The sequence below is a fragment of the Dipodomys merriami genome, unplaced genomic scaffold (assembly GCF_024711535.1).
Source record: "Dipodomys merriami isolate MVZ:Mamm:240054 unplaced genomic scaffold, mDipMer1.0.p SCAF_106, whole genome shotgun sequence".
NCBI lineage: Eukaryota > Metazoa > Chordata > Mammalia > Rodentia > Heteromyidae > Dipodomys > Dipodomys merriami.
Window position 1 is genome coordinate 3,703,555 of NW_027202338.1, and position 26,974 is coordinate 3,730,528.

Below are 26,974 nucleotides of genomic sequence, written 5' to 3' on the forward strand. Positions count from 1 at the left end.
AGGGAAGTGGGTGGAGCAAGGCCACGTGCTATGAGCAGCCGCTGTGGCCCGGGCTTTCCAGATGGGCTGGTGACTCACAGTTTGATGCCAAACTGTCCTTAGGACATAGCCCATATAGCCCACCTGCACCCTCAGGTGCCGTGGGCCTGGGCACCAGGCACAGAGCCCTTTACCCTCTACCCTGAGGGGGATGAGCTTCACAAGCTAGGAATCACATGGGGACACCTGGCTAGGAAGAAGGGAGGCCTCGCAGCAGAGGGACAGGACTGGATCCCAAATCCCTGACCTGCCAAAGCCTTGAGTAAGCCCTCCCTGCCTCATCCCCTGTAGCAAGGGGAGGGGGAGCCCCATTTTGCAAGGTCCTGGGGACCATGAAATGATTATAGATAAAGGCCTGAGCTCAGGCCTGGCTCCCAGCAGCTGCACAAGATGACCCCTGGGAGGGGAAGGAAGGGACCCCATGCGCTGTGGGGGCTGGGCTACCCGTGTCCTCTAGGAGCTTTCCCGGCATGGATGGCAGGTCTACCAAGGCATGGGGTGGGGAATGAAAGGTGCTTGCTGGCAGGCTCAAGCGCCCAGTCAGGCATGATCTGTAGCTGAACTCTCATTGCAGCCTTTGCCCCTGGGGAGGGCACACGGAGATTCGGTCCCATGCCCCTGCTTCCGCCCCTCCACAGCCACCCCACCCAGGCTCTCCAGCCCCTCTGCCCCTTCATCCTACCACAAGAAACTCCAAACCCATCAGACCTCCTCTCCACAAACGCCCCCCAGCCAAGCTCCTCCCTTCAAGTTCAGTGGCATGGCACCCATCTTACTCCAAAGGGTTTATTGAGACAAGTTTTCACATACAAGTTCAGGGCAGAGGTGAGGGTTGAGGCTTATAAACAGGGGCCTGGGGGTGGGGGGTGGGGGAGGGACCAAGGGTGCAGGGGGGGAACCCAGACAGAGTGAAATAAATAGAGGCAAAGTGTGGAGCCAGGAGACAGACAGACTATCACACAGTGATAATGTGGGTGGCGCCATTAAAGTCCCATCCATTTATACAGATATACAGGGAGTTGGGGGCCCAGGGCCTGCCCCACCCTCTCCGCCTGGCCTCTTGTGGGGGGCTGGGAGGGCTGCCCTTGCAGGAGTGGGGCTCGTCTGGAGCGGCCTCCCCAAGCAATTCCTGGTCCTAGAGGCCGGGTTAGTGTTGGCCAGCAGGGGCCTGTCTGGAGACTTCCCTACTGGGGGGCTGGAGGCGGAGGCGGGGCAGGGCTCAAGGGCAGAATCTGGCACCTTGTGGCATCTTGGAAAAAAAGGACCCCCAAGGACCCCTGGTCCTGGCTGCCGCTGCAGTTGGGAGGGCAGCCAATGGTAGGAGCAGGCCTTGGGGCCCCCGCTGGAGGGGCGGGGAAGGGGCAGGGCATTTCTGGAGAAGGGGCCTTTAGCACCACCAGGCTCTGGGGCAGGTGGGAGGAGGCTGGGAGCCGCCTGCAGAGACTCAGGTCAGGAGACTGGAGACTGGACCAGGACAATAGGTTAGGGCTCCTCTCGAGGTCCAGCGCCGCCACACGTTCCCAGAGGCGTGTCAGCCATTTTCCTAGGACTAGGGGACTTGGCACAGCCTGAAGGAGGGGCTGTGAGGGCAGTCCAGCGCAACGATGAGCGTTCTGCCCTTCCCACCCACAGCACGAAAAGGTCTGATGCCCTCACCTCCGCCCCACCTGCCGGGCCCTGATCTGCAGCCAGCGTGTGGCCAGAGTGAAGCCGGGCGGGCATCATACGAAGACCTTGGCTAGGGCGTCGGCGCCAGCGCTGGCAATGAGGGCCTTGCTGGGGTGGCAGGCCACCGCGTGGATGGCCTCCTCGTGCTTCTTCCGATGAGCTGTAATCTCCTGCACACACGTCTTGTTGTCCAGGCTCCACAGGCGCAGAGAGCAGTCGTGGCCTGAAAGAGTAGGAGCTGTGGGGACCAGCATGGAGCCAAAGGCCTCCCCTCCATGGGGGCGGGGAGGGCAGGGTTCTGTCCTCTTCCCTGCATTGCTCTGCCCATCCTGACCACCATCCAGCTAGTCACCAACTGTTTACTGAGCATCTGTGTGCCAGGCCCTGGGAGGTTCCTTGTCCTGTGGCCACTGCCGTGAGGTAGAATGAAAACACAGCAGACGGGGTGGGGCTTGAGGGAAAGCCCAGGAATCCCATGCTGAGCTGGGGGGGTCCTCCAGGTCCCCCCAGAGACAACACAATGCAAAAGCCTGCATTAAGAACACAGCAGCCAGCACTCCAGGGGAGGTCAATGGCAGTTCAGGGAGGGGTGGGAGGTGAAGTGTAGCGGGACAGCCTCCAAGTGTCGGACAACAGGCAGCAGCACAACAGCTGGGTGACTGCCAGGAGCCAGATGTGTGAGGGTCCAGGGCCTGGGGGGCCTGGGGCTGTGGCTGGGCAGGAGGCACTAGCTGGGAACAGGGAAGCATTGGTGGTGCCCAGCTCCCTGAACGGAATGCCTCCTGCAAGTATATTACCCATGAGCCCCATGCTGTGCATGTGCTACTGTGCACACACTTCAGCTGGCGGGTTTGGGGCAGGGCTGCTCAGCACCAGTGCACGGCAGAGAGGCAAAGCCAGAGATGTGCTGCACCACGCTCATCCCTGTGCACATGCACAAATACACACGTGCACACTCACAGCCACATGTGGTGCTGGCTGAGTCTAAGCCTCAGGCCTGGCTCTCCGTGGAGGACCCTCACACCCCTGCAGGTACAGCCCGAGGCAGCAGGGTGGGAGCTCCACCCCCAGCATATCATCCTACTGCTTTCCCCCCTCCCCACATGCTGTGCAAGGCAAAGAATCGTGCCAGCCTCTGCAGTGTCCCAGGGCAGTACAGGTAGTATAGATGGCACAGGTGACAGGTCTCCAGAGGACAGTGACCCTTATCCTCACAGGAGCGATGGTGGTCCCCACCCTGCTGAGGTCCCCACTTACTGCCTGACATCAGGAACACGCCATTGGGGTCCACAGCCAGGCAGGTGACGGCGTCCAGGTGGGCAACCATGGAGTGCACGGATTTACCTGGAGAGAGAGAGGGTGGTAGCCGGTTCCCTTCCCGCTCTGGGCATCAGCAGGAGGGTGAGGGAGCTTGGGTGGCACCTGCAAGCTTCCGGGGGGCACCAGGACTGGGTCTGAGTTGGCTCCGTGCCCTCACCTGTCCTGTTGTCCAGGAAGCGGATGCCCCTGTCGTCGTGGGCAGTGATGGTGAGCGGCTGGTTGGGGTGACTCACCACCTGGTTGATCTGCATGGGGCCTGATGGAGGGGAGAGGGAGGGATATGAGGGGCAAAGTGTGGAAGCAGAGACAGGCCACGGGGCCACCGTGCTGCTTCTGCAAATGGGGGAGATGACACCTGTGTCACCTGCAAGCAGCCTTGCCCCTCCCTCCCCTTCTCTCCTCCCCAGAGCCCCTCCACCCAGCCCCTTACCACTGCCTCCCCGGGACTCCAGTGTGAGGAGGGCGCTGCCGGCCTCCAGGTCATACAAGACGGTGTCGCCGGAGCGGAAGGACGCCACGATGTGGGTGGGCTCGGTGCTGGTGAAGGCCACTGAGGTGGGGACCCCGTGCTCTGAGGGCAGAGGGAAGAAAAGGCAGGGGTCAGAAAGGCTGGCTCGGCGTGGCCCGGGCATCCCGGGGTGCCCCCCACCCCCTCACCGCTGGCCGTGGGAAAGGTGCAGAGGCAGGCCGGGCTGCTGCTGCTGGGGTCCCAGATGCGAATGGTGCCGTCGGCAGAGCAGGAGGCCAGGCGCTGGGAGGTGGGACTGAAGGCCAGGCCCCACACGGCGTCCCCGTGGCCCTCCAGGACGTGGCTCAGCACACTGGGGTCTGGGGAGGAAACAGGCTTCATGCAGACCCGTGCTGAAGCTGCCCAACAGTTGCTTGCCCAGGGCCCCAAACTCAGCGCCGGGCAGCAGAGGGTGCTGCTTGGCACCCCTGCACCCTGATGGCTCCACAAAGCAACTAGGCCCTGTGCTCTTTTCTGTTTGCTCTGCCACTGCCTCCCTGGCCACTGGAGCATGCGTAGGGGGGCCCTGGCACATCCTGCTGACACCAGTGTGTGGCACTGACTGGGTGGGCTGCCCATTGGCTAGTGATGGCTCACATTCCCAGAAGGCAGGGCCCTCTGCCCTCGGCCGTGACCCATGATGGGACCTAGCGCAGGGCCAAGAGCGAGGAAGCATCGAGAGCCAGAGCAGGGCGGAAAGCGAACCAAGCGCCATGCCATCGTGCCTGCTCTGCCCACCCTCACCACCCTCCACTCGGCCACAGAACCTTGGCCCGGCCACAGGCTCCGCACATGCTGCCCCCCCATGCCCGTGAGCCAGCGGGAGGAGGGGAGGCAGGGCTCCCTCACACTGGGTCCTCACCGTAGCCGTCGTAGGGGTCCATGTTGAGGTCCGGGATCTTCCAGCTGTGGATGCGGGCGTCGGCGCCGCCGCTGTAGCAGCGCTCGCTGTTGCTGCCCATGGCCACGGCCAGCACGGGGCCCCTGGAGGAGGAAGTGGACCGGACGCTCACCTTCCCTGGCCGAGGACCCCGAGGTGAGCTGCCAGCCCCCACAGCCTAGAGACAGGCTTCCAGTAGCTTCTCCCTCCCTCCTGACCTGTGGGCGCGGAAGGCGTGGATGGGCTCCACGTCCAGCGCGGCGTTCTTCTTGGCCGTGGCCGCCTTCTGCAGGTTCCACAGCTTCAGGGTGCCATCCTCGGAGGCGGTGAGCAGCGCCGACTGGCTGTGGTGGAAGGCCAGGGAGCGGATGCCGTCGTAGTGTGAGCGCAGGGTGAACTTAGGGTTCCACGTCTTCTTGAAAGCATCTTTGCTGTCGGACAGCTGGGGGGGGGGGCAGGGAGGCTGCCTCAGTGGTGCTTGGCCATCCTGGCGGCCATGTAGAACCCAACACCAGCCCTGAGGACCCCACTCCCCCTCCCTCCCCCGAGACTGACCCAGCCCTGTGCCCACAGCCCCTCAGCCTGTGTGCCAGTGCACTGGCCTCTGACAAACATGGGCCTGAATCCTCCGGGCCCCACAGCTCAGAGAGGAGTAGGGCGGGACACGAACAGCTCTAGCCACAGGCCCATGGGAACTAGGCTAAGAGCAGAGCTACACTCAACAATGCAGCCCCAGGGACCACCAGACAGCCTGGCCTGCCTGGCTTTCTCAAGGCCGTGGCAAGTGCGTAGGGTTTAAGCAGAACCCACTAAGGGGAGGGGATACAGAAGGAAGCTGCACATGCACAGGCCCTGCGGCAGGCGGCACCAACATCGGGTCCAGAGCCTAAGAGGCCAGTGTAGCTGGGCTGCACATGCAAGGGGAGAGTGGCAGGAGACGAGGGCAAAACAGGAGCCAGGAGTATATTCCCCTAAGAAAAGACTGGGGAGGAATGAGGAACTGCAGGATGTAGAGCAGGGGAATGATACAGCTTGTCTTGGTGACCCCAGAAAGGCCTAGATGAAGGGAGGTGAGGAGTAGCTACAGAGAGGAGGGTTTGGAGGTGGTGGCATGATGGGAGGAGGCTGGGTCAGAACCTGCAGGGACTCCCTCATTTCCACAAGTAGAAGGGGCTGGGCTCAGGAGCAATGATGAACACGTCAGACACTAAAGTGCCATGACCCAAGTGAGGGGTTACTCTGGACCAACCCCGTTATCTGGTTCAGCCCTCCTCCCAGGTCCCTGTGGTTTCCCAGGGGGCAATAGGGGGTAGGCAAAGCAGCCCATGGCACATGCTGGCACACCCTCTTCTGATCCAGGTACATACACGCCATCCTCACCTGCCCACAGAGCACAGGCACTAAGCTCTGACACCCAGGGGTCCTTCACTACAGACTACACCAAAGTATGTGTGTATGGCGGGGGGGGGGGGGGGGGTGTGTGTGTGTGTGTGTGTGTGTGTGTGTGTGTGTGTGTGTGTGTGTGTGTGTGTGTGTGTGTGTGTGTGTGTGTGTGTGTGTGTGTGTGTGTGTGTGTGTGTGTGTGTGTGTGTGTGTGTGTGTGTGTGTGTGTGTGTGTGTGTGTGTGTGTGTGTGTGTGGTCTGGCTTGAAGCCATCTTCCCATACCCCAAATTGCCAAGGTGGGAGGGCCCCTGGCAAGGTGCCCAGTCCCCCAAATCTTCCAGACCTGTACCACCTGCCTCTGTACAATGGGTAAGTGGGGCAGAAGGAAGCACACCAGGTCAGCCACCTGCCCAGAGCTGGGCAAGGGCGCTGGGCAGGGGGCCCATAGGGGCCCCCAAGAACTTACATCACAGCTGAGATCGTTGTCGTTGGTGACGGTGAGATCTGCCAAGTCCCCCAGGCTCACCTCCCCGCCCCCGATAGTGTCCATGATGAAAACGTCTGAGGAGAAGCCAAAGGAACCTGGTAGGGGGAGGGGAGGTGGGGGAGAGAGGGCCAGGGAGAGAGAGGAGGACAGAGAGAGGCAGAGAGAGAGATAAGGAGCCAGAAAGAGAGCCAGGGAGGACAAGATCAAGAATCACAGCTGGAAAGGAAGAGACAGAGAGACAGACAAGACAGGGCAGGCCAGACAAAGAGGGAGACAGAGACAGACAGACGAACTTTTGGGACAGGGAGGCTACAGACTGGAGGCTGAGCCTCGCCCCTGCAGACACAGCAGCCCTGAGCTTAGCTCTGCAGCCCCCCTCTGCTGTGGGCTCCAAGGCAACTAGGGGAGGGGGTTACCTTCGTGAGGCCGGGGCTGGGGGGTGCCAGGAGGTGGGCCCGTCACTTTGGGGGGCAGCCCGTCCACATCCCGAAGGTCAGCCAGAATTCCCTGGAGTTTGACCCGACGGCTTTCTTCAGGGATAAGGCAGTCGTAAGTCACCCCCAGTCCCAGCCTAGCACCTGAAGAGTGGGGTAACTGCTCTTCCACCACCATGGGCCTTCCTGTGATGGCGAGGGCCCCAGAAGGACAGGCAGGGGTGAGTGAAGGGAACAGGGGATTCTCTGAGGGGCAGTGGACAAGGAAGGCCCTGCCCTGGTTCTCAGTCTGCAGCCATTCACCTCTGTGACCCCAAGGCCCCTTGGCCAAGAGACACAGAGCAGCTCCCTCCCCACCCACTTCCCCTATAAAGTCCTCATCCTGTTCCCTCCATAGCCTGGCCAGGACACCAGCCCCGCTCTTGAGGCTGGAGGCTCTGTTTCCTGAAGAGCTGTCCACCATGGCCCCACGGGGACTTCCAGGGAAGGGGGTGGCTGCCCGCTCCCGCCCTTCTCTGGGAAGCATATCCGTCCGGTGACGGGCTGAGCAGGACGCAGCTGCAGGTGACACACACCAGGGACAGCATGCAGGGTCTGTCCCTGCTGGATGAGGAAGGCGGGTGGAGGTCCCCCGACTCACCTAGTTCGTGGGGATTCCCCTCGCCAGCACAGCGCCGGGGGTCCGGAGACCCCTCCCCATCCTCTCCTGAGCCCAGGAAGTCGAACTCATTGATGGCATCCTCTGAGTCGTCCTCCTCATCCTCGTCCTCCATCTCAGGCACCAGGGCCTTGGATGGCAGCTGGGCAAAGGGGAAGGCAAGCAGATTAGGAGCTCCAGCCCCCTACCAACCCTCTCAGAGCAGCCCACGGCCTGCCAGCTGTGCCCCAGGGCTAGGGGCACCCCTGCAGGGGTGTCCTGTGCTACCCGTGCCTGCAGCCCCCTTCCTCCCAGCTTGGCCAGAATACCCCCAGTCTGGCATCTCAGAAAGAAAAGCACACAGCAAATCTCTGAGAAGGGTGCGGAGCTCCACAATTGGGGGGGGTTGGAGGGGCCAGACTCCCCCTACCCAGCTAGCCACCAAGCTCAACCCCTGACTCATAGCTAGGGGGCGCTGCTCAAGTGGTAGAGCACCTACCTAGCAAGGGGAGCCCTAAGGGAAAAATCTCAGTACTACCAAGCCCAAAAAGAACTCATAAACTGGGCGTCAGTGGCTCATGCCTATAATCCCATCTACTGAGGAGGCTGATATCTGAGGATCACAGTTTGAAGACAGACCTAGAGACTCTTATCTCCAGTAAAACCCCCAAAAGCTGGAAGTAAAGCTGTAGTTCAAGTAGCAGAGTACTACTAGTTTTGAGCAAGAAAATCTCAGGGACAATGAATAGGCCTCGAACTCAGGCCCCCCCAGATCCCTCCCCTGACCTGCACTCAGAAAAAAAAAAGGGGGTAGGCGGGAGAAAGAACTCAGGCTCTCTCAAAGTACTTTGCACAGGCTCACTTAACCCCCTAAACCCTGTGTCCAGCCACAAGACCTCTGCATGTTCTCTCCTGCAGGTGAGAAAGCAGGCTGAGCGAACCATCACCTGTGGCAGGCACCAAGTCCAAACTGGGCCAGTGCCCTAGGCAGCCCAGCCAACTGCGGCCTCCGCCTGCTCCACAGCACATCCTCTGCCACTGTCCACAAGGCTGCCACCAGCCACCAGCTGGTTCACCTCAGCTGGTTCCTGCCCTTTCAGCCAGCACAGAGCTCAGCCAAGGCCGTGCCCTGGCTACTAAGGGGGAAACATGCTGGCTGTGTCAACAGGCAGAAGCCAAGGCCACACTGAGGTGATATGGACACCACCACAAGCAGGGTGTCCTGATCCCAACAGCAGCCCTATCAGGGCTGAGCTCCTGGGCCCACCCACTCCACCCCCACCCTTTATAGAGCTTGCAGCACACATAGAAACCAAGTCCCCGCGTGGTGCCTCTCCCAGCCTGCTGGAGGGGACAGAGAGACACGCGGGGCAGGCACGTGGGCAGAGGGCACGGGCTCACCTTCACGCGCTGTTTTTTGTGCTGCACGCTGTCCAGCTCGTCATCCTCGTCGCTGTCTTCGTCCTCGCAGTTCTGCAGGAAGGGGATGTGCTCCAGCACTGAGCCACCCAGGCGCTCTTTGCCATCTTGACCCGCTGCATTCCTGCATGTGACGGGGGGGGGGGGGGGGGGGGGGGGGGCAGGCAGGGTTGAAAGCCCAGGTCAGAAGATGTCCAGGCTCCATGGCCAGAGCTTGATCCCAATCACTCACAGCCCAATGCAGCCTCTGCCCGGCAGACATGACCTACCATCGCCCGTGCGGCCAGAAGCCTCCGCCCTCTGACAGGCATCCCCCCACCTGCCTCCCATCTCTCCAGCCACTTGGAGGCAGCCTCATCACTATATTGCCAGGTGAGTCTGGAACACCTGGGCTCAAGGGACGGCCCCCCCCCCCACCTCTGCCTCCTGAGCTGGGGGCCTCCATTTCGCCCTGATGCTGTCTCTTGTCACTGAGATGATGAGTGTCAAGTGATGAAGATGGCTCTGTGCTGCAGCAGGCCTGCGTGGGGTGAGTCTTGAGCACCCCAGCAATGCATGGGAGGGGGAGAGGTGCCTTGGGGCCTCAGGACTCACCTCTTGATCTGCTCCTCGATCTGCTTCACCAGCAGAGACTCGCCGCCACTGAGTGTCCCAGGACCTGGTGCTGCCCGAGGGCCCCCATCGCTGGGCTCGGCTGCCCCATTGAGCTCCAGCGACCGACCCAGCAGGGAACGCACACGCTTGGAGCGCATATCAAGGATGGTGTCGGTGTAGCCCACCTCTTCCAGGTACCTGCAGCAGAGAGGGCAGGTCACTCAGCCCGCCTCCTCACAGGCTGCAGGGCTCACGTGCTGCCATAGCCAGCTGAGCACATGGGAACACAAGACACTAGTTTGGGCAAAGCATGCCCAGCGCAGCCAGCCAAGCTCCAGGAGAAGCCCCACTGCCCAGGCCCTTGACACTACGCAGGAGCACATGGTGTGTACTCTGTGCTCCCTGGGGCTCTGGGAGGGTGCGGAGTCACAACATCCACACATATTTGGGGTATGCCAATAGGCATGCAAAGAAGCAAGGGGGCGACAGGGACTTTGCAGAGCACTAGGGCTGCAGGAGGAGCGTGGGCAGCCACTCTGCTGTCACTGGGTGCTTGCTACCCCTGCAACTTACAAGTCAAGCCAGCCGAGACTGGCTCCAAGGGAAAAGAAAAAGGGATGTCTGTGGCTTGAAATGATGAAAGCCGGCAGGGCCTGGCTGCTCTGCCAGCTACTCCCCCCGCACCCCCCCTCCCAGCCTGTTCTGTTCCTCGTCCCTTAGCAGTGGTGAGGCACTCGTGCCTGGACTCTGCACCCTGACACAAGGCAGGCAGAAGCCAGGAGGCAAAGGTGGCCGTGGGCTGTATTTACCTTTGCATGGCCTGGGGCAAACAGCACCCAACTCTCTCACCCACGCAAAGGAGGGGCCAGGACAGGCACCGGCTCACACATCCTCTGGGGTCATTACTCCTGTCCACTTCCAGCTGGCACATGCCTGTAGGTACTGTGCCTGCACAAGTGCTAGGCAGCTTCCTGTCTACCAGACTGAAAACCTGAAAAGCCACCTCAAGGAAATCCTGAGACAGGATCAGCTGCTGAGAGCCTTGGCTCTCACAGCACAGCACAGCACAGCTTTTGTCTCTTGTGGTGCTAAGAACCAACTGCCCCAGGTTCTTAGGTGACGGCTCACAGCAGACGGGTAGGAAAGCAGAGTGTCGTTTAACTCACTCCCAGCTACAATTTCTAAGTTTTCCCAGAAAACTCCAATCATAAGACTAATTTGTCTGGAGGTGTGCGCGGGCCAGCAAGGCCCTCCCAGCTGTGGCTGGTGGGACCCTGACAGCCCTGGTGAGGACAGGAAGGGCTATGGACTTCAGGCTTATCTCCCCGGCCAAATGTGCGGTATGCCCGGCTCCCACCCTGCCCTTCCGCCCACACTCACTGCCGCAGAAGCTGCCGGCCCTCCTTCCACACCAGCGGGCTGTTCTCCAGGGTGACCGACTCCACTGGGCCATTGGAGACTGCCAGAGCAAAGACAAGGAGCTGTCAGTGAGGGCACATCACTCACTGCCACACCTCCGTCCCCCTCCTAACCCCATGGTCCCCCTCCTGCCTGGCTGCTCACCAGGCTGCCCAACCCTGACAGGAGTAGAGTTCTGCCCTCCAATGTGGGCAGCTGCTAGGGTCCTGGGGTAGGAGAGTGGGCAGTCTGGGGACCTGGGGCAGGTTAGGTGATATATCACAGCCTCAGTTTTATCTTCTGAGAAATGGAGGTGATACCCATGCACCCCCTTGAAAAGAGGATACTCTTAGGTCATTTGTCACGAATTTCTTCGATGAGTGTATTTGAGCATCTAGGTGACCTGCCTGGCGGGCACGGCTGTACTGCACTATCCACTCTGGGTTCCAGCCCCACTGTCGACCCCTCTCCCTCACCCACACACCTTCCCCACTCTCCTGCGGGAAACTGAGTTCTCTTCCAAGGGGCACAGACTTAAGGGCCCCAAGGACAGAGCCTGTGGCTGTCTGCTCTCTGCAGGGCCCATTCTGTGACACAAAGCCAGCACCCCATAAATACATTTTTCTGCACAAATGATGGAATGGTAATGCAGAGACGCAACACTGTGTCTCTTTTGTGCAGTCATTCCTCTGTTTCCACAGCACCCTATAAATAGCCCCACTCCCTCTCCCCATGCGGGGGGGGGGGGCACAATCAGCATCTATAGCAGGAGAGATGGTAGGTAGGCAAGGCAGGCACTGAGGACACGCATCCCCCACCCACCAAGCAGTCCCATCCCCACAATCCTCCTGCTCAGCTGGGGCTGGGCGGGAGGGTGCAGAAGCTACCTTGCTCTGACAAGTCTGGTTTCTTCTCCCCCTGGTTCAGGTCTGTCCCAAACTTCAGTTTATGATATTTGGCCCTAAAACACACACATACACACACACACACACACACACAAATGATTGCTGAGCAAGACAGAGTAGTAGGCAAGACCAGCAAATCCTGGGGCCTCTAGCACCCACACCTCATCTCAGAAGCTGGCCTGCTTGGCAGGGGCAGTACCATGGGGTTAGGCCAAGAGGACTCCTTCCCCGCTCCGGAACTCCCTAAAGAGGTAAGCCTCAGTCCTATTCCTTCCACCCCCCCACCCCCCCAAAGAACAGGGCCGTGACAACATAAGGCCACCGAAGGGGTAAGGAAGAGGGCCACCGGCCACACTTTTGGCACCTGGTAGGCCAACCCTGAATTATTACCTGAGTCCCACCTGTTACACCTGGCTCTACCTCCCTCCCCCCCACTGAGGGATGATGGGAAGGGGCATGGCCCAGCTCAGGAAACAGGCTGGCTGGCTAACCTTTCCTGCTTCAGTGCATACTCCAGCATCTTGATCCGCCGCACCAGGTCTGTCTTTAGATTCTCCTGCCCTTTCCTCTCTCCCTGGAGGAAGGCCACCTGAGCCTGGGGAACATGAGGACAGAGGGAAAGGAAAGACAGTGAAACTCAGGGCTCAGGTACACTGACGATGCCCTGTCCCACACCGGCACCAGGACTCAAAGGAGCAGAGAGAGGATGGGCTGGACCACCTCCAAGGTCCCAGCCCCGCCCCCAGAAAAGCCCAAGAGGATTCTGCAGCCCTAGACTCAAAGAGAGCCAGTTCAGGCCCAACCTGACTGCTGCCTCCTGGGGAGAAGCTGGGTCAGGAGCAGATAGACAGGAAGGGGTGCTAGGTATTAGCAGCTCAGCCCTCCCCCCACCCCGGCCCCAGTCAGCTGCTGTCCCTGAGGTGGCTGGGGGAGGTGGTATCCCGCTATTCCTTGCAAAGCATCTGTCCCTGGGAGGCGTAGGAAGCTGCTTCTGGAGCTTAGGGACAGGAGTGGGTGGGCCCAGCACTGCAGCACAGGAGCTCTGCCACCCGGCCCCCACCACACCGTGGGATAAGGCATAAGAGGTGCACGGTTCCGGCCAGGTTCCTGCCCAGCCCCACACACTGTCTGCTAGCTGGGGCTGCCCCGGTCTGTCAACAGGTCATTTGGAGACATGGGGCCAATAGCCTTCAAGGCAGAATCCTGGCCTTGACCACATTCCAGAAGCCCATCTGCCAAGGCCTGAGCTCCAGCCCATGCTGGCTTCTTCCCAGGGCTCCAGGCAGCTCAGCCTGAGCGCCAGGCCTGGCACAACCACTGGTTTCCTGCACCGATTTAAGCAGGTCTCCCCTCTGTCCAACAAGTGAGGCTTTGTCCTCGTGTGTCTTCTCCATCCCAAAGTGACTACCATGAATCCCTTCAGAGGGTGCAGAGAGGTGACAGAACCCCTCCCACTGCTTGTCCAACAACCTCAGGTCTCCACACAGTGTAAAGGGGAGCAGTGGGGATGCCTAGGGCTCTGGCCTGCATGGCTCTGTGCAGTAGACAGGCATGGCAGGGCCGAGGGCCGAGGGGAGGAACAAAGGTACCATGTGAGAGGGACAGGATGGGATCCAAGACCCAAGGCCAGCCAGAGTTGGGGGAAGGAGATGTGGGCAGAAATGGGGAGACGGGGATGAAGGCCTCCAAGGGGCTGCAGCAGTGGCACAGGAATGTGGGAAAGGTTAGCGATGGAGCAGGTGACAGGTGGAGGACGGTGAATGGTGATCCCTAGCACTGCGAGCACAGCAGGGCTGCGAGCGCGTCCCAGAGGTCAGCAGCTACCACTGGAGACACAGCAAAACTAAAGGTGATACCAGGAGACTGGCAGTGGCCTGAACCAGGACAGAATAGTGGACGAAAAAAAAAGGGGTGAATGCCGGGCACCAGTGGCTCACGCTTGTAATCCTAGTTACTCAGGAGGCTGAGATCGGAGGATCATGGTTCAAAGCCAGCCCAGGCAGGAAAGTCCATGAGACTTATTTCCAATAAACCACTAGAAAACCGGAAGTGGTGCTGTGGCTCAAGCGGTAGAGCACTTGCCTTGAGCTGAAGAGCTGAGGGACAGTGCCCAAGCCGAGTTCAAGCCCCACAACCGACCAAAACAAAAGGGGGGGGGGTGATAGGTCTTGGCCCTCCCACTTGTACAGTGGGACGTAGGACCCCAGCCCTGACCCCCTCCTCAGCACACCTAGCAGCTTTGCTGTCTACCCCCTAAGTTCCTCTGGCAAAGGGAAGAAGGTGTGGCTGACGCATGTGGGATGCTGGCATCTTCCCCAGAAAAGAGAAGCTTGTGGGCTGCTAGGCCTCCAGGTACCTGATCTGGTCTGCAGCATGGCAGGTGGGCTCCCTGTTTTCTGCCACCCACTCACTGCCAGCCCCTCCCCCCACGGCCAGCCCCCAAACATGCCCCACACCCTCTACTTCAGGAGGCTTGGCTGCCATCTCTCCTGGCTCCTGCGACCTCTGTCCCAGGTCCCCCATAGGGCTCCTCTCCTCTTCCCAAGCTTCAGGTGCTGCTGGCAGGGATGGGGTCAGGGGACCCTAGGGTCCCTGGGGAGGTTGGGGCAGGGACTGCTCCCTCTCACTGGGACTCTAGTGTGTGTGTACATGCTGTTCCCTCTCCAGCCCAAACCAGCCTCCTGTGCTAGCCTCTGAGGGCAGAGACCACCTGGTACACTGCTCAGCACCCCCCATAACTATTAGTTCCTGCTTATAGTCAGTAGGCAGCTCCCTGCTGGATGCCTCCCACAGAGTACTATCCCCTCCTTCCCCCCAGCATGTCCCAAGCACTTCCTGATCACAGGAAGTCGCCCTTCCCACAGCACACGTTCCATAAGAAAGGTGTCTGGGAGGTGCTGGAGAAAGGGCTGCAACTTGGCGAGGCAGCCTGCTCAAGCCCTGGTTTTATGAACACACCCCACCCCTCTACCTCAACAAACCGACACCCACCCACCCGCCCATCCACAGAGCCCAACTACACAAGCAATGGTACACCAGTTAGTCAGCAGAAGTAATGAGAAAGCCAGGCACGGCGGTGGTCGCCTGGCCTCCCCAACACTCGGGAGGCTGAGGAAAAGGACAGAGCTCTGCCAGACCCTACCTTGCAAGAATGGGGGTCAGGAGAGAGGGGGAAAAAACATGTCATATATATGGTTCAAGTGTGTGTCACACATGCACATGTATCCTACACATACACCTAAGGTATCTGAATTCTTATTAATGTAACAAAAGAAAAGTGAAAGGTGAAGTGATGATGCTGGAACCTGGACAACAGAGACGCTAACAGAATGCTCTCCACCAGGTTCTCAAACTCCAAATTAGAAAATAAACATGGAGGGCTGGGAAGGTGGCTCAGGGGTAGAGTGCTTGTCTTGCATGCATGAGGCCCTGGGTTCGATTCCTCAGCACCACATAAGGAGAAAAAGCTGGTGCTGTGGCTCAAGTGGTAAAGCACTAGCCTTGAGCTGAAGAGCTGAGGGTCAGCACCCAGGTCCAGAGTTCAGGCACTATGACCGACCAACCAAAAAAAAAAAACAAAAAACGGGGGGGGGGGGGGACTGGCTGAGTGCTGGTGGCTCATGCCTGTAATCCTAGCTACTCAGGAGGCTGAGATCTGAGGATCACAGCTTGCAGCCAAGGCAGAAAAGAGTCCTTGAGTTCCAATTAACCACCAAAAGGCTGGAAGTGGAGCTGTGGCTCAAGTGGCAGTGTCAGCTTTGAGAAGCAAAAGATAAAACAACAACAACAACAAAAACCTCAGAGACAGTGCCCAGGCTCTGAGTTTAAGCACTAAGACTGGTACAAAAAAAAAAAAAAAAAAAAGGGAAAGAAAGAAGAGGGAGGGAAGGAGAGGAATAGAGCAGATAGGTATGTAGGTATAGATAGGAGGTATTGTATGTACAATTGTACTGGTAAGGAGTCCCAAGACCAGGATTCAGCCTAAGCTCTGCTATGTCGCTCAGGTTGTGACCCATGAAAACCACCAAGCTTCCCAGAGCCAGTTTCTCTCCTGTGCAAGGGACAGGGATGGGGATGGGATACACAGACAAGACCTGTCAATCATTGCTGTGATCCTTCATAAATCATTTGTCCTCTCAAAGCCCGTTCTTCCTCTCTCTGCTGATTATAAAAGGGAATAGTGTCATTTGCCCTTCCAGAATGTTGCAAGAATGAAACATGTATCCAAAGTGCTCAGCACAGTATCCAGCACATAACATGCACAGAATGACAGCAGGTGTCACTGCTGCCCAGTGAGGTAGCAACATTGGCCCTGCCTACACAAAGGGATATATATATGTATATGCATATACACATGCATATATGTCTATATATATATATATATATATATATACATGTAAAACAAGACACTAAGAAAGAGTTTTGGAAGAAGAGAGCTGGCCACCAAATGCAGATAACTTATGTAAGGTGTCTGAGCCACCCCAGCCCCAGCCTCTCAGGGGAGGACAGGCTAAGACTAGCCCTGTGGGAGGGAGAGATGCAGCTATGGGAGAGCGCTCCCCATTCATCTGGTTACTTAGATTCCTACTTCAACGAGATAGAAAACAGCCAATCAGCCAGGGCAAGCTGGGCTGCCAGAAGCAAGTATGGACTCCTGCTAATAACACCCCAGCCAGAAACCCTCAGATCCTGGCGGCCCATCCCTAAATCGCTTCAAATCTTCAGCTTTTCTGGGGCCTCAGACTTGTCCAGACACTGTCCAAAGGGACCCACGATTCTCAAGGTCAACAAACCCAGCCCAATCCTCCCTCTATCGTACATCCTGGAGAGGGGTATCTCCACCCCCCCAAAAAAACCCATCTCCACCCAGGGTTCCTCTGAGATGTTTCTTCACTCTGCCTTTCTGCTCTACACATGTTCCCCCTAATGCATCACCCCAAGGTACCCGACTGATTTTCCTCATCTCAGGCACCCCTGTCTTCATGTTGGCAAAGCTCCGGACACGCCCCCTCCAGCTCAGGGCCCTCTACCTGACTGACACCGCACGTCCCTCTCAGAGCCAACGCCACTCCTCCACACCTCCAAAATGGGGGTCCTAGGTCACACCCTAAGACCTTCACTCCCAGGGACAACCTCTTCTTCCCCATTCTCTGCAGCCACTCATGCCAGGGCTCCCCGAACTTTCCTCTCAGACTGGACCTCACACACTTCATTCTGGGACCCCTCGCAACCATATTCCCACTCCAAAAGTCCTAGCACTGCCATCTTTCAGTCCCACCCCCCGCCCCCCGTTTCTCCTGTCCGAACGCCTCCAGATCAGCCCGTCCCAGGCTCCCGGACTTCCTCCCCTCGCTCTCCTCGGACTGTCTGGCGCCCAGGGGGCCCCGAGTGACCCCCTCCCCCATGACACCCCTTTCTATCCCACCCGGAGCGCTGATCTCTGATTCAACCTCCAACCTGTCAGCTGGCCGGAGACGGGTTGGGGGGGGGGTGTCCCTCGGTCTCGCCAGACACCCCCCCTCCGCTCCCTTTCCCGCGTTCTCCGAGGTCCCCTCGGGGTCTCCGGAGCCCCCCGGCTGGCCGGTCCCTCCCACCCCCGGCCCTCTGCCCGTCCCGTCCGGCCGGTCCCAGGGTCCTCCCGGCCCCCCAGAGCCGACCCAGGCCCCAGGACACCGCGCTCGGACGGCCCCGGGCCGCTCCCCGGGACCGTGGCGGGCCCCTCCCGCCCCCCCGGCCGTCCCGGCGGCCATTGCTCCAAGATGGCGGCGGCGGCGGCGGCGGGTGAGGCCGGGCCGGGCGGGGGCCGGGGCCGGGCAGCGGGGCGGGCGGGGGGCCGGGCCGGGCTCGCGGCGCTCACCTGCAGCTCGGCGCGCTCGGCCTCCCAGCGGGCCTTCTCGGCCTCGAAGCGCGCCCACTCGTGCTGGATGAAGTGCAGGATCCCGGGCAGGCTGAGGGGCTCGGGGCCGGCGGTGGGCCCGGGGCTGCCCCCGCCGCCGCCGCCGCCGCCGCCTTTCCCGACCGGACCGGACCCGGAAGCAGGCGCGGAGCCCGGGGCCGCGCCAGTTGGGCCGGGGCCCGGGCCGGAGCCGAGCGGTCGGCAGGAGGAGGCGGCGGCGGCGGCGACCGCGGCGGCCGCTCGCTCCTCCATCATGGAGGCCCCGGGCCGAGCCCGCGCGCCCGCTGTGCCTCCCGCGCCTGCGCGGCCGCGCCGCTCCCCCCCCTCCTCCTCCCGCGCGCGCACCCGCCCGGCGGGGGAGGGGACGGGGACAGGGACGAGCGCGGGCTCGGACGCGCGCCTCGCCCACCCGGGTCGGCCCCAAGGCGCGCGTGCGCGTGAGTGGGAGGGGAGGAGCGGGGCGGGCCCAGACCCGGGCACGCGCCCCGAAGGTCCTGCGCCTGAGCAGGGGGGGCACCTTCCTGCTTCGCTCCTCCCACTTAGCCCCAGAGAGACTCTTCCCTCCTTAGACACAAATAGTCCCCCCTCCCCCCGTAGCTCTTAGTCCTTGAGAGAAAGGGGGACCACCGTAGGTGTTTGCAAGAGGTGTCCCAGTCCGTCTTGGTTCCTGGCCAGGTCGGTTGTCATGGCAACCCTTTCCAACCTGGCGCCCCCACCACTTCTCCAATCGCTCCTCCTCTCCCCCTTTGTGTCTTGTGGAGCCCCAAACCGATCCTGTCTTGGTACCAGGAAGAGGTTGCTAAGGTAACCCAAGTCCCCGGTGGTCCTTCTGCTCCTACCCCATCGGTTACCATGGCAACCTCCTTCACCTAGTGCTCAGGTAGAAAGGACCCCAGCCCCAAGGACACGGGATTCTTAAGAAAAACACCTCTTTCTCAACCTCTCTCTGGTAGCTACCCGGTTAGCCATTACCATGGTAACCGTCTCCCCTTCCCATGTGGGAGGTCCAAGGACCAAACCAACCAGGTGTTTTTATTTAGAGATGTTCTGGGACAGTTGCTATGGTTACAGGGCCTGGACCATCTCTCCAGGGAGATGAGAAATTGGCAAGGCTAAGCTTTGCTGACTGTGCTAACAGGGAGCCCCCCACCCCCTTACAGTGACCCTAGGAACCAGCCCCCCCCAAAGGAGGGAACGTTTTAGGATTGTCTTTTGGAGGTGCAGTGTGCCTACAAAAGGTGTTATCATGGTAACATTTCTTTTTTTAGCCTTACCTTTTCTGGACATATCCATGAGAGAGGAATGGTTTTAGGTTATTGTGAAAACTCTCATCTCTCCCAAGTATCCCACCCCACTCCTGTTACACCCTCTGTGGTACCCAGGTTTATGGGACTTCCAGAAAATGGGGTTCTCTGACCTTGTAGATGGCAGTACTGAGTGAGGGGAAGAAGAGATGGTGCTGTGTTGTACAAAGTTGGCTCATGCAGGGTTTTCTGGTTTTCTTTCCCTCAGCACAACAGCTGGGCTGGGCTGTCACTGCCCTCCTGGAGCTCCCCCAGCCTGCCACCTAGGAGGTAAGAAGTCCCTCAGCTCCTGGGAAATTGCCCTTTCCTCACAGGCTTTCCCACATTGATTACAGTTTCCTCTCTGCTGCAGAGGCTGGGGCCAGTTCAGAGTGATAGTTTCATGGGGGAATGAAGAGAGCAGGGAGATCACTACTTAACCTCTTTCTCCATCCCTGTCCCCTTCTCTAGGCAGGCCCTGCTTCTCTTACTCAGGTCCCCACTCTGTTTCCCACCTTGTCTGTAAATTGTTTGGGCTTTGTCAGGCGTCTCAGGTCTGCAGGACAATCCCAACCCAGTGCTCACCTCCTTCATCCTGGGTCATCAGAACACAGGATCAGGCGGGGGGGGGGGGGGAAGGTGTGGGGAGGGGGAGAACACAACTAGTGGCTCATGCCTGTAAGCCTAGTTACTTAGGAGGCTGAGACCTGCAGGATCACTTTTTAAGGCTAGCTCAAACAGAAAGGTCCACAAGAATCTATCTCCAAAATAGCCAGAACAACAACAAAAAAGCAAACAATATGAGTTCAGTTCATCTTGTGCCATGCTCAAGCATGGCATAAGCACCTGCCGAGTCAGGGTGCAGGGAGATTCACAGACTCACTGGAGATGGACTGAAATTGGGCTGCCCAGGGGGCTGCAGGAGAGAGCACTGTGTTAATTGGTTTAAAGCATGACTGTGGAACCAGCTTCTTGGGCCCGCTGCTTCCTAGCTGTGTGACGTTGAGCAAGGGACTCCACCTGTCCCTGCCTGTTTCCCCATGCTTGTTTGTGTATGCGGTGTATGTGGTGCTTGAAATGTAATGCCCAGGGCCTCATGTATGCAAACATCCATTCTACCCTATGATGTGATCATACTATTAGGATTGAATGACTGTGTGAAGTCCATAGAACCCAGCCTAGCACATCATAAGCTGCCATGAATGTTTTATCATCCTGACCCAGAGTGAGGTAGAGCAGTCCAATTTTCAATCTCACCATTCCAAAGCTGGGCATCACTGGTTCCTGCTGGCCCAGGCTGGCCTTCAATTCCTGGGGTCAAGTAATCCTCCTGACTCAGCTTCCCAAATAGCTGAAACTAAGGGTATGCGCTGCCATACCTGGTGTAAGTCACTCTTCTCTTTCTCTGCAGTGCTGAAGGATGGGACTCAGGGCCTTACTGAGCCATGACCGCTGCTCCTGAGCCATGCCTTCAGTTCAGGAGCCGCTCTTAAAGTACAGCTCATATTCTTAAGTGCTGTCCAAATGGGACTGAAGGAAGGCTAGCAGCAGTGGATGGACCAAGGACTAGGAAGGCATTGTTGCCTCTCAGGGGAGACAAAAGAGGGAAGACCAAGGAATGGCTGACCTGAGTGGGCGTTACAGATACACAGAAGCCCTCACCTTGGACACTGTATTTTTATTTTTTGATCAGTTGTGGGGCTTGAACTCTGGGCCTAGGCACTGTCCCTCAGCTCTTCAGCTCAAGGCTAACGCTCTACCACTTGAGCCACAGCGCCACTTCCAGCTTTTTTCTTTTTGCTTATGTGGTGCTGAGGAATCAAACCCAGGGCCTTATGCATGCAAGGCAAGCCCTCTACCACTGAGCCACCTTCCCAGCCCCCCACTTCTGGTTTTCTAGTGGTTAATTGGAGATAAGAGTCTCACAGACTTTCCTGCCCAGGCTGGCTTTGAACCATGATCCTCAAATCTTAGCCTTCTGAGCTAGGATTACAAGAGTGAGCCACTGACACCTGGCTGGACACTGCATTTTTAAATTGTAGTTTGGGGTTGTTTCATTTTTGGAGACAAGGTCTCACTAGGCAGTTCAGGCTATCCTGGAATGCTTGATCATGCTGCCTTAGCCCTCTGAATGCTGGGATTACAAATGTGCATCAGTATGCCCAGCTCTGTGTGTTGGGGACACAGTGAAGATGGAGGAGTTCTTCCCTCCCAGAGTGCACAGGCTGGTAGGACAAGCGGACTCATTAACCAGTGATGAACGAGTATGGGCAGGACTGGGATGGGGAGAAGGGAGAGGAGAGTTGCTGCAGGAGTGTGACAAGCAGTCTTGATAAGTCAGAGAAGCCTTCCTGGAGGAAGGAGTGGCCAGCAGAAGTGGAAGTTCTCTAGGAGAAAGAAGTCTAGAAGAAGGGATGTTGGAGAGGAGATCCTTCTAGTTAATGCTCCACCACTTGAGCCACAAGCCCCACTTCCAGCTTTTCTGGTGCTTAATTAGAGCTAAGAATCTCATAGACTTTCCTGCCCAGGCTGGCTTTGAAAGAGCCTCTAAAAAACTTTCTTCAGGGGCTGGGGTATGGTTTTGCAATAGAGCTTGCATAGTTTGTGCAAGGGCCCCAGATTTGGCCTCTGCACCAGAGAGGGAGGGAGGGAGGGAAGGAGGGAGGGAGGAAGGAAGGAAGAGAGGGAGGGAGGGAGGGAGGGAGGGAGAAAAGAAGGGAGGGAGGAAGAGAGGGAGGGAGAAGATAGAGCTAGAAAGCAAGCAAGCAAGAATGAATGAATCTTGGTGAAATTGCGCCAAACCTCAGAAGTTGTGATGTGTGATAGACAGGGAGACAGCGCCATCTGGTGTTTGCTTGGGAGTATGGCCCATGATTAGAGACCAGCCTCTCTAAATGAGATGGCCTACGTTGTGGTCTTTTTATATATATATATATATATATATTTTTTTTTTTTTGGTCAGTCATGGGGCTTGAACTCTAGGTGCTGTCCCTCAGCTCTTCAGCTCAAGGCGAGCACACCACCGCTTGAGCCACACTCCAAGCCACTTGGTTTTCTGGATAGTTAATTGGAGATGAGTCTCACAGACATTCCTGCCCCGGCTGGCTTTGAACTGCAATCCTCAGATCTCAGCCTCAGTAGCTAGGATGACAGGCGTCTGCCACCGGTGCCCGGCTTGTTGTAGTCTTTTTAGAGGTAAGGCCACAGGATGGCCTTGGAATTCTCGATCCTCCCACCTCAGTCAGCCTTAAGAATGCTTAAGTGTGCAAGGGGGCCGGGGTGGGGTGGGGGGACTCACACCTGTAATCCTGGCTACTCAGAATTTTCCAGAGCCCATCCCCAATTAGCAAAAGAATACCTGCCTTGGTAGACTATACAGCCCTGAGTTCAAGACCCAGGACTGGCAAAAAAAAAAAAAAAATGCGCGGGAAAGCTGGGGTTCCCCCACCACACACACACCCTCCCCGCTTTCCTCTCCAGGACGCCAGAGCCCCGGCTGCCGGCCCCATGCGGCTCCCGCGCTACTGGGCTGTGATGGCGGCCGCCATCACCCTGAACCTCCTGGTCTTCTTCTACGTCTCCTGGCTGCAGCACCAGCCCCGGAACCCCCGGGCCCGGGGCCCCCGCCGCGCAGCCGCCGCCGGCCCCCGGGTCACCGTGCTGGTGCGGGAGTTTGAAGCGTTTGACAACGCGGTACCCGAGCTGGTGGACTCCTTCCTCCAGCTGGACCCGGCCCAGCCCGTGGTGGTGGCGGCCGACACGCTGCCCTACCCGCCGCTGGCCCTGCCGCGCCTCCCCAACGTCCGCCTGGCGCTGTTGCAGCCGGCGCTGGACCGGCCCGCCGCCGCCTCGCGCCCCGAGACCTACGTGGCCACCGAGTTCGTCGCCCTGGTCCCGGACGGGACGCGAGTCGAGGCGCCGGGCCACCTGGAGCGCATGGTGGAGGCGCTCCGGGCCGGCAGCGCCCGCCTGGTAGCCGCCCCGGTGGCCACGGCCAACCCGGCCCGCTGCCTGGCCTTGAACGTCAGCCTGCGGGAGTGGACGGCCCGCTACGGCCCGGCCCCGGCGGCGCCCCGCTGCGACGCGCTGGACGGGGACGCCGTGGTGCTGCTGCGCACGCGCGACCTCTTCAACCTGTCGGCCCCGCTGGCGCGGCCGCTGAGCACGGGCCTCTTCCTGCAGACGGCGCTGCGCGGCTGGCCGGTGCGGCTGCTGGACCTGCCCTTCGCCGCAGCCCGCCAGCCCCCGCTGGCCACGGCGCACGCGCGCTGGAAGGCGGAGCGCGAGGGGCGCGCGCGGCGGGCGGCGCTGCTGCGCGCCCTGGGCATCCGGCTGCTGGGCTGGGAGGGCGGGCGGCTCGAGTGGTTCGGCTGCAGCAAGGAGAGCGCCCGCTGCTTCGGGACGGTGGTGGGCGACACGCCCTCCTACCTGTACGAGCGCCGCTGGACGCCGCCCTGCTGCCTGCGCGCGCTGCGCGAGACGGCGCGCCACGTGGTGGGCGTGCTGGAGGCGGCGGGCGTGCGCTATTGGCTGGAGGGCGGCTCGCTGCTGGGCGCCGCGCGCCACGGCGACATCATCCCCTGGGACTACGACGTGGACCTGGGCATCTACCTGGAGGACGTGGGCAACTGCGAGCAGCTGCGCGGCGCCGAGGCGGGCTCGGTGGTGGACGAGCGCGGCTTCGTGTGGGAGAAGGCGGTGGAGGGCGACTTCTTCCGCGTGCAGTACAGCGAGAGCAACCACCTGCACGTGGACCTGTGGCCCTTCTACCCGCGCCACGGCGTCATGACCAAGGACACCTGGCTGGACCACCGGCAGGACGTCGAGTTCCCCGAGCACTTCCTGCAGCCGCTCGTGCCGCTGCCCTTCGCCGGCTTCGTGGCGCAGGCCCCCAACAACTACCGCCGCTTCCTGGAACTCAAGTTCGGGCCCGGCGTCATCGAGAACCCCGAGTACCCCAATCCCGCGCTCCTGAGTCTGGCCGGTGGCTGAAGCCGCCCCTGGAGGTGGGGGGGGGGTCCGTGCCGACGGGGAGAAATGGGGTGCATCAAGTGCTGAGGGCCCTGGGCGGGCAGAGCCGGCCCCTCCTGGGTCCTGGTGCAGTCCTCCGACTTCCTATCCCGGGTTAGGGGGGCCTGCGGCGGTAGCCCTTTGCCTCAGTTTCCCCCCCCCCCCCGGGATTCTCGGCGCTCCTCCTTGTGAGACCCGCCCACTAGAGGGCGCCGTGGCCTGATGGACCCCTCACTCCTTCCCGGAAGTGATCGCTGCTACTCTGACCCTCCCCCCCCCCCTTTTCAGGGACAACTGAGGCCACAGTGGCCAATTCCCTCGCTCCAGCTCCTCATGTCCCTATCCAGCTGGCAGGTGGGGAGCTGAAGGCAGGACTGCAGGCTCCAGAGCCCATACTTCCTCTCTATAGCCACCTCCATAAATGGTACACAGGGGAGGGGGACTTTGGGGAATCCCCATTTGTCTTGATCAAGCATCTAAGAGTGAGCTCCCAACATATCATGTCTGTATTTATTTCTAAATTATGTGCAAGTGTTAATACAGTCTGTATGTTACTAATAAGGCTTAAATAATTCCACTTTAAAATTTAAAATGTAGCTGGGTGATTTAGGCTTATATTCCAGCTATTTAGGAGATGGAGATCATAGTTTGGAACCAGCCTAGGCAGACAAATCCTCAAGACTGTATCTCCAATTAACTAGCAAAAAGCAAGGCTAGGGGCTCAGTGGTAGAGTGCTTGCCTTGCATGCATGAGGCCCTGGGTTTGATTCCTCAGCACTACATAAGCAGAAAAAGCTGGAAGTGGTGCTGTAGATCAAGTGGTAGGGTGCTAGCCTTGAGCTGAAGAGCTGAGGGACAGCGCCCAGGCCCAGAGTTCAGGCCCCACCACAAAAAAAAAAAAAAAAAAAAAAAAAAAAACAAAAAAAAAGCCAGGCTAGAGGTTCAATTGGTAGAGCACTAGCCATGAGTGAAAAAAAAAAAAAAAAAGGCCTTGAGTTCAAGGCATGGTGCAAGCATAAATAAATAAATGCATGAATGAATGAACGAGTAGGGGCTTTACTGTCTTTCCTCATCCTAGCAGGCTGGCCTTGAACACCTGGTTCAAATGGCCCTCCAGCTGGATTCATTGGCTCATATCTGTAATCCCAGCTACTCAAGAAGCAGCCAGGCCCTGATGGCTCACACCTGTTATCCTAGCTACTCAAGAGGCTGAGATCTGAGGATCACATTTCACAGCCAGCCCGGGCAGAGAAGTTTGTGAGACTGGTCTCCAAATGACCACCTGTAAACTAGAAGTAGAGCTGTGGCTCCAAGTGGTAGAGCGCTAACCTTGAGCAAAACAGCTTAGGGAAGTGCCCAGGCCCCGAGTTCAAGCCCCACAATTGGCAAAAAAAAAAAAAAAAAAAAAGGCAGCAACAGAGATTGGGAAGGTATCAGTTAGAGGCTAACCCACCCAAAACATTAGTGAGACCTCCTACACAAAGAAAACAAGCCTGGTTGACATGTCTATGATCCTAGCTCCACAGAGATCCTGATCTGAGAGCAGCCTAAAGCAAAACTGCAAAACTCAACCTGAAAAAGAAGGCAAAAGGTTGGAGGCATGACTCGGGTGGTATCACACCTGCCTGGCAAGCAATTCAAACCTCAGTATGGAAGAACTAAGAAACAAAAAGGATCCTCTTGCAGCAGGCTATTGAGTGCTGGATTACAAGTATCCCCCACCATTCTCAACCCTGAGGTGTATTTCTTGAAAAGCACTGAGCTCAGGATGTAGCTCAGAGGCAGAATGAGAATCATTATTAGCTGACCTGAGCTCCCAAGGGGTTAGTAATTTCTCAGTGCTAATGCAGTGTTTTAGGGGACCTTTCTCTCTACTATTCATGAATAGCAAAAATCATTCAGGGCTTTACCATGCTGTCTCATTGGTTTTATATAGCCAAACAATTATAGTCAGCTAAATTTGGCTATGATAGGAAACTCCTACTAACTATTAAGATGAACTGAATTTATATTAGAATATGGACTATTGAAACTTGCCTTTATCAAGTCTTTGGTTTTTGTATGTATGTGTGCTGGTATCGCAGTGGTGGCTGAACTAGTTCAGGGCTCTTGGATTTTTCACTCAAGGCTAGCACTCTACCACTTGAGCCACAGCTCCACTTCTGACTTTTTGGTGGTTCATGCAAGAGAAGTTTCACACATGCCAGGTGCTGGTAGCTCACGCCTGTAATCTCAAGAATACTCAGGAAGCTGAGATCTGAGGATCAGAATTCAAAGCAAATAGGGCAGGAAAGTCCATCAGACTCTTCTCCCAATTAACCACCAAAAACCGGAAGTAGTGCTGTGGCTTAAGTGATAGAGTGCTGGCCTTGAGCTGAAGAGCTCAGGGACAGTGCCCAGGCCCAGAGGACAAGCCCCATGACCAACCAAATAAAAAAAAGTTTCACAGACTCTCCTGACTTATGGCTTCAAATCTAAATCCTCAGCTCTCAGCTTCCTGAGTAGCTAGGATGACAGGTGTGAATCACCAACTAGTAAGTAAGTGTTAATTACTAATATGAAGCAGCCAGAAGAGAAGTAATGAACATTTCAAAAGCTGCACTGTACTGCAACAAACCAGCTAGACTCCAGCCTCCCTGCAGGTGAACATGCAAGCAGCAACAATTGGAGCACAGAATCAAACTCTCCCTTGGGGCTGGGAAGATGGCTTAGTGGTAAAGCGCTTGCCTTCCATGCATGAGGCCCTGGGTTCGATTCCCCAGCACCACATAAGAAAAAAAGCCAGAAGTGGCGCTGTGGCTCAAGTGGTAGAGCGCTAGCCTTGAGCTGAAGAGCTGAGGGACAGTGCCCAGGCCCAGAGTTCAGGCCCCACGACTGGACCCAAAAAAAAAAAAAGAATCAAATTCTCCCTTGTAAATATACCAAGTCCTTTTGAAAGGGATTAGGGGCTAGGCATTTTCCAGGAAGTACCAGCCTTGTGTGAAATGAGGGATGTCTGTATGCTGTACTGTTAGAATCTTGGCAGTGACTCTCCACCATATCATCAAATCGCCTTGTAAACAAATGGCTCTGGGTAATTAGACACCAATACAAGGCATTTCCACCACCCAAG

At 58.1% G+C, this 26,974-nt stretch overlaps 2 protein-coding genes across 4 annotated transcripts; one reads left to right on the top strand and one right to left on the bottom strand.

Moving 5' to 3' along the window:
• Window positions 1-811: 811 nt before the first annotated feature.
• On the bottom strand, window positions 812-19,123 carry LOC138814198 (striatin-4). 3 transcript variants are annotated; one of them, XM_070003198.1, is made up of 16 exons: window positions 18,987-19,123; window positions 12,165-12,268; window positions 11,656-11,729; window positions 10,751-10,829; window positions 9,371-9,568; window positions 8,759-8,900; window positions 7,361-7,520; window positions 6,703-6,816; window positions 6,266-6,381; window positions 4,634-4,857; window positions 4,398-4,519; window positions 3,685-3,855; window positions 3,458-3,598; window positions 3,185-3,283; window positions 2,965-3,051; window positions 812-1,930 (listed from the first exon to the last, which is right to left on the bottom strand). In XM_070003198.1, the coding sequence occupies exons 1-16, from the start codon at window positions 19,050-19,052 to the stop codon at window positions 1,761-1,763; spliced, it is 2,067 nt and encodes a 688-aa protein (XP_069859299.1). In that variant the 5' UTR covers window positions 19,053-19,123; the 3' UTR covers window positions 812-1,760. The 3 variants fall into 3 exon arrangements, with proteins under 3 accessions (XP_069859299.1, XP_069859288.1, XP_069859282.1); XM_070003187.1 differs by lacking the exon at window positions 18,987-19,123 and adding an exon at window positions 17,531-18,014 and having other exon boundaries at window positions 6,266-6,360; XM_070003181.1 differs by lacking the exon at window positions 18,987-19,123 and adding an exon at window positions 17,531-18,014.
• Window positions 17,435-25,894, top strand: LOC138814210 (ribitol 5-phosphate transferase FKRP). The gene is made up of 3 exons (XM_070003210.1): window positions 17,435-17,454; window positions 19,082-19,143; window positions 22,333-25,894. Exon 3 carries the CDS (start codon window positions 22,360-22,362, stop codon window positions 23,842-23,844), a length of 1,485 nt encoding a protein of 494 aa, XP_069859311.1. The 5' UTR covers window positions 17,435-17,454; window positions 19,082-19,143; window positions 22,333-22,359; the 3' UTR covers window positions 23,845-25,894.
• Window positions 25,895-26,974: the final 1,080 nt, after the last annotated feature.